The following is a 5,430-nucleotide window of genomic DNA, read 5'->3' as shown; positions in this document are numbered from 1 at the left end:
TGTCTTTGTAGAACTAAACAAATCGGCTGCAGTATAGAATAACAGTGAGGACTAAAAAAAGATTACTAAGCAACATACAAAGCTGAGAAATTCATTTTTTTCCATTAATTTCTTAGAGTAAATGAGTAATGTTATAAAAGTTGCTGTAAGAATTGCAATAAGATTGGTGATTGTATACAAGTAGATAAGGGTTCTAGACAAGGGTGAGAGAATATTCTAGTAGTTCAGACAAAAGGTTTATGAGTCTGAATTAGATATTATGGGATAGGAAAGGAAAAGATGCTACAATTATATAGGAAAAGACTATTAGTGATTACAAACATTTATTGAGAATTTATTATGTGTCAATTTTTGAACTTTATCAGCTAACCATCTCAACTATCTGGAATAGACAACTGTTATATCCATTTTATAGAAAGTTGATTAACTGAGTCATGATGACACAGTCAGAAATAGAAGTGCTGAAACTTGAACTCCAGATTCATTGACTTCTAAAACCCACTCTTCTAACCGATACTTTAAGCTCATTATACTGAATATTAAGGAGAAAATTGGAGCCAAAAATGACAGTGAAATTTTAAGGTTAATTAAGGAAGAATGTAATGGTACCAATCAAGACAAAATACAGAATAATGGAAGGAAGAGTCAGGTCAAGAAGATCAGACACAAATCCTATCTCTATCTAATCAATCCTGCCTCCTGAGGAGTATTAAGATCTCCACATTGTTTGAAGAATGCCTCTTTTATGTATTACTCATTGGCCCTATTTTAGTTTTTAAATATTCAATTTATTCTGTAATGAGCTATTTCCAACTGAACTCATTGAAATTCTATTGTTTTATCAGGTGCGAAACATCCTGACAAGAAGCCCAAGGTTCAGTTGGTTATATCATATGAAGATACAAAGCTGACTGTACTAGTGAAACACATGAAAAACATTGTAAGTTTATTGCATATAATAAGAAATATGTGAACCTACATTTAGAAACCACTAACCTCTTCTGGGTAATTAGTGTCAACATTAATGAAAGGAATGGATCTCATGGCCAAGTTTAAGTGAAGAACAATGAGCCAATTACATGTTTTTGCCTCAGTATGACTTGATCCTTGAAGTCAAGACTATAAAATATTTCACAGAGAAAGTCCTACAACGGACATTGAACTTTATTCAAAATGAAATGTCAGGGAAAAAAATAAAAATAAAAAAACCACCTACTGAAAAGGCTCTGAGAAAGCAGGAGTGATTGGAATAAAATAAAAATGTCTCAGTCCCCAAATTCCCATCTATCTCATGATGCTAAGCTCAATGGAAGACTGATTCTCTCTTTATTTAATATCCGTTCATTCTTATGAAGCGTAGAACTCTTGGGTTGCCACCCAAATTCCCATATACTTTGAGTTTATTTCATCATAATAGTCAACATTTTTTGATGTAATCATTTGTGTATATTTTTTCCCCACAAAAAGTGATAAAAATTTTCAGAACAGGAACCCCATCTTTTCATCTCTGGAGTCTAGAAGAACATCTACCGTTAGCCTCTAAGGGAAACTAAAAGGTCCCCTCTCTATGACACCCCAAGGATGGCTCAAGTCACAGGCAAGAATGGTAATTGGACCATGTCATTTAGAAAGAGAGAGAGGTTCTGTGTCACAAGGTGAGTGACTAATTATAAGTCCAAGTGCAATAAGTAGAAAAGGTAATCCCTCTAAACCTCACCAGCTCTTCCAGTCTCCCTCAACACTAGTCAAAACAGATCTCCTCAGGGTGTAACTCCCCAGGAGGTTATATTGGACGTGGAAAGTCACTAGTACACTCTTGGCTCTCTTCTTTATGCATATAAACCTCTCAGAATGTATTTGAAAGGATCTAAAAGAGCAAATTCTTTCCATCTGACATGTATCTGGAACATAACTAGACCTAAATAAATATTTGTCTAGTGAACAGACTATTGGCATACTTTGCAGGAGATACATCATTACAAACTTAGTGAGACATCCAAGAATGCTTCTTTGTAAATCTGTTCAACTCAGCAGTTTTTGTAATAACTGGATATTTAATATTTTAAATGTCTTTTGTAGATCTTTTACTCATCACAATAATCATTTACTATTGTTTTGATATGGTAATTGTCTTAAATGAGAATAGCAGTTATTTAAGAAACTTAGGAACTGGAGATTCATGAGATATTATTTATGGTCTCATGCATGTTCATATATTTATCATTACATGCATTTTAAACATCCATATAAACATATATAATAAAGCAATAGAATATCAAGAAATACTGTTAATCAAGTTAACAGAATTTTTATAAGTATGTGATATATGATTGTTAGCCTTGAAAATAGTCCTCTTAGAAACTATATGTTTATTCCAGGAATATTATCATTCTCAAAACACTTAGAGCGTGTTTGCTGAAAGTTGCTTTTAGATCAGGCATATAAACCAGTCAACTTAGTGATATTACTCAGTGGTCATGCCTAATTTTTGATCAAAAGTAGTATTAACCAATTTGGTCACCCATTTCATTCACCAGATGATTCTCCAAATTACTTTTGACAGTTTTCAAAGGTGCATTTTACACTCAGATAAAGTTACACTTCCAGTGAGGATGTTCAAAGCAATATAAAGCAGGCAAGAAGGGAGGGGACTGAGTGAGAAAGAGAACTATATAAGATTGAGATACAGTTAACAGATAAATGGCAAATTAATAGGTGATTTCTACCAAAAAATCACTTTAGGTCAGTAGGGCTTGTACATTACCAATGTGCTCAGAAATTTTATAAGTTATTAATAGGGATACTTTTAAAAAAAGATTTAAAAAGATTTCTTGCCATCGGCATATGCACTTGTCAGAGAGAGAGACATAAAGAGAGAAAGTGAGAAATCACCCCCCAAGAAGATGGCCACACCATAATCCTCCGTTCTTCTCTCAGGATTTTGGGTACTCATACACATGCACCCAATATGATTTTCAACTGCGGTTGGCCATGTGGGAGTCCAGCACCTTAACCACCCTGCCAAATGCTCATCCCAGTAGTACTTCTTAATGCAGTTTGAGTTCTCAGTCTACCTGCTGGTTCCTCTCATCTGCCTAATCTCTAATAAGTATGAGATTTCAGTGCCCTGAAATTAGGCCCTAAGCCTCTTTTCCTATCTCTAGCCTCCTGGCTTTAAATATCACTTGCATATCTTTGTCTTAGAACTCTCTCCCAAAATCCTGAGTTGCATACAACAAATTACTCAGTAACTTTAGTGGAAATTTGATAGGCATCTCAAACTTAATATGTACCACATCAAACTTCTGATGACTGTCCTTAAACCGACTTGTTTACAGTCTCATTTCAGTAAACAACACTTTTAGTTAACTTAGGTTAAAATCAATAGACTCATTTTGATTCCTCTCTTTATTAGTTACTTTTTTTTTTTTTTGGCAAACCAATTTTGTCAGTCCTCTTTCACTTTTACCACTGTTAATTCAAGTCATCATCACCTCTTTCCTGGATTACTGCTGTATCTTTTTAACAGTTCTTCCTTACTTCTTTCTAAGTTATTCTTAACCTAGGAAGACAGGTTATCTTCCTTTATAGGAGGAACACAAAATGAGTATAAAAATCAGATCCTGTCATCCTCTCTTCATATCCCTTTGTGGAATGAGTCTTAAATCATTTCCAATGAAAGCCAAGGAACTTACGAATGACCTGTGAAGATTTACAAATCTGACTCCCTTGACCTCTCCTACCTTGTCCCCCACCACAGAACCCTTCAATCACTCCACTGCCAACTCAGTGATTTCCTGATGTTCCTTGAATATGGCAAATATATCACTTTCCCAGGACCTTTGAATCTTCTATCCTGTTTATTTTGAATGCTCTTCCCCAGGCTCATTATTCTCCATAGCTCAATCTCACACCTTCTAGAAGACTATGTTTTACTATCATCTGTTCACTGAGGTTCTCACACCTTCTAAAAGACTATGTTTTACTATCATCTGTTCACTGAGGTTCTCGGTGACTCCTGTGCATAAAATTACAACACCACTCCTTTTGTTGCTTTTAGTATTTCCTACCTAATCTTCTCTCCCGCCCTGTATCACTACTGTTAACAAAGGTGTCTAGAACAGGACCTAGTACATACGTAGTAGGTGGTCAACAAATACTTTGTTAAATGAAGAATGCGAAATTACTTCTCCTGTGAACAAGTAAGAACTAGAAGTTTTCTCACATTCCAAAAAATCACCATAACAAAGATTTTATGCATTGCATTTTTCACAACTTCTTTTAAATGACTGTTTTACTCTCCACTTATCTCAAAACAGATAACATTTTCATATAAATGACATTAAAATCCATCTATAACTTCTCGGCATATTTTCTCTGCTCATTTCAAGTTTTAGCTAATTGCTATTTATTTTTTGAACCTTTAGTATGTTCACATGTCAAAGTAATCAGTATAAAGAAGTAGCGCTTGATTTTATATTAATATTAAAATGAATTATGCCTACAGCTCTGTTATATTAATATTAAGTTTAATAAAAAAGAACTGTTTATCTTATATTAAATCTATGAAGCTTTGCTCTAGAATGATTTCCTTCCTGAGAGATGAGAAGCTAAAACAAAATTGCTGAAATTCTTTCTCTTTCAAAGCAGCACAATGCGATTTATTTTAGTGGACAGAGACTGATGAAGTACTAAAGTTATTTAGAAGCTAGGTCAAGCTTTTAAAGATATTTCAGCTTATACAACAAAGAAACATGTAAAAGTCATTTTGATTCGAAATATTTCTAAAAATCTCTCTAGCGCTTTTCCACGTGTCCCATTAAAATGCTCTTTTCTGTTGACATCTGCAGTGTCTCTCCATGCATTTGCTCCTGACCTCATGGTTTCCTGTAGTGTGTGTAATTTCTAGGCTCTTTTTTCCTCCCTGATCCAGAATATGAGCTTTTTTGAAGGCTTTAAATGTAGCCAGTAAGATGAAACTCTCTTCTGATACTGAATCTACTTACACTATCAGAGTCTCTTACACTACAGCAGAATAAAAAGTCATTTAAAATGTGACTCACCCTGGGGGTGAGTTCTCACTTTTCCTCTCATTGTATCTCTCTCTCTGGCAAGAGCATGCACCCTAAGGCAAAAAGTTCTAAAAAATAAAAAATAAATGAAAAAACTGGGGACCAGCAGTTGGCGTAACAGCTATGTCACTGGACTTCCATGTAGCCATCCACGGTTCAAGTACCAGACCTGGTGGCTTAAACTCAAACTGGGCCCACATGCATGTGTGCCCAGAGGAGAATGGAGAAGGTATTGTGGTGTGACCATTCCGCCTAGGGGGTGATTTCTTGCTTTCTATCTCTCTGTGTCTTTCTGGCAAGCACATGCACCCTACAGAGAAAAACCTCTCAAAAAAAAAAAAAAAAAAAAAACAATAAA

The 5,430-nt window shown here is 35.0% G+C and overlaps 1 protein-coding gene across 4 annotated transcripts in view; it reads left to right on the top strand.

The window, feature by feature from the left end:
- PIK3C2G (phosphatidylinositol-4-phosphate 3-kinase catalytic subunit type 2 gamma) overlaps positions 1–5,430 on the top strand; it is a 469,433-nt gene that overhangs the window by 442,806 nt on the left and 21,197 nt on the right. For all 4 annotated transcript variants that reach the window (XM_027767815.1, XM_006167334.3, XM_027767814.1 and 1 more), the window contains one exon: positions 846–940. In XM_027767815.1, coding sequence (XP_027623616.1) covers positions 846–940 — 95 coding nt within the window. The remainder of the gene's footprint in view (positions 1–845; positions 941–5,430) is intronic.

Source organism: Tupaia chinensis, unplaced genomic scaffold (assembly GCF_000334495.1).
Source record: "Tupaia chinensis unplaced genomic scaffold, TupChi_1.0 Scaffold144702_1, whole genome shotgun sequence".
In the NCBI taxonomy this organism is placed as follows: domain Eukaryota; kingdom Metazoa; phylum Chordata; class Mammalia; order Scandentia; family Tupaiidae; genus Tupaia; species Tupaia belangeri.
Note: the sequence above shows the minus strand (reverse complement) of the source record. Positions and strands in the feature narration are given on the sequence as shown.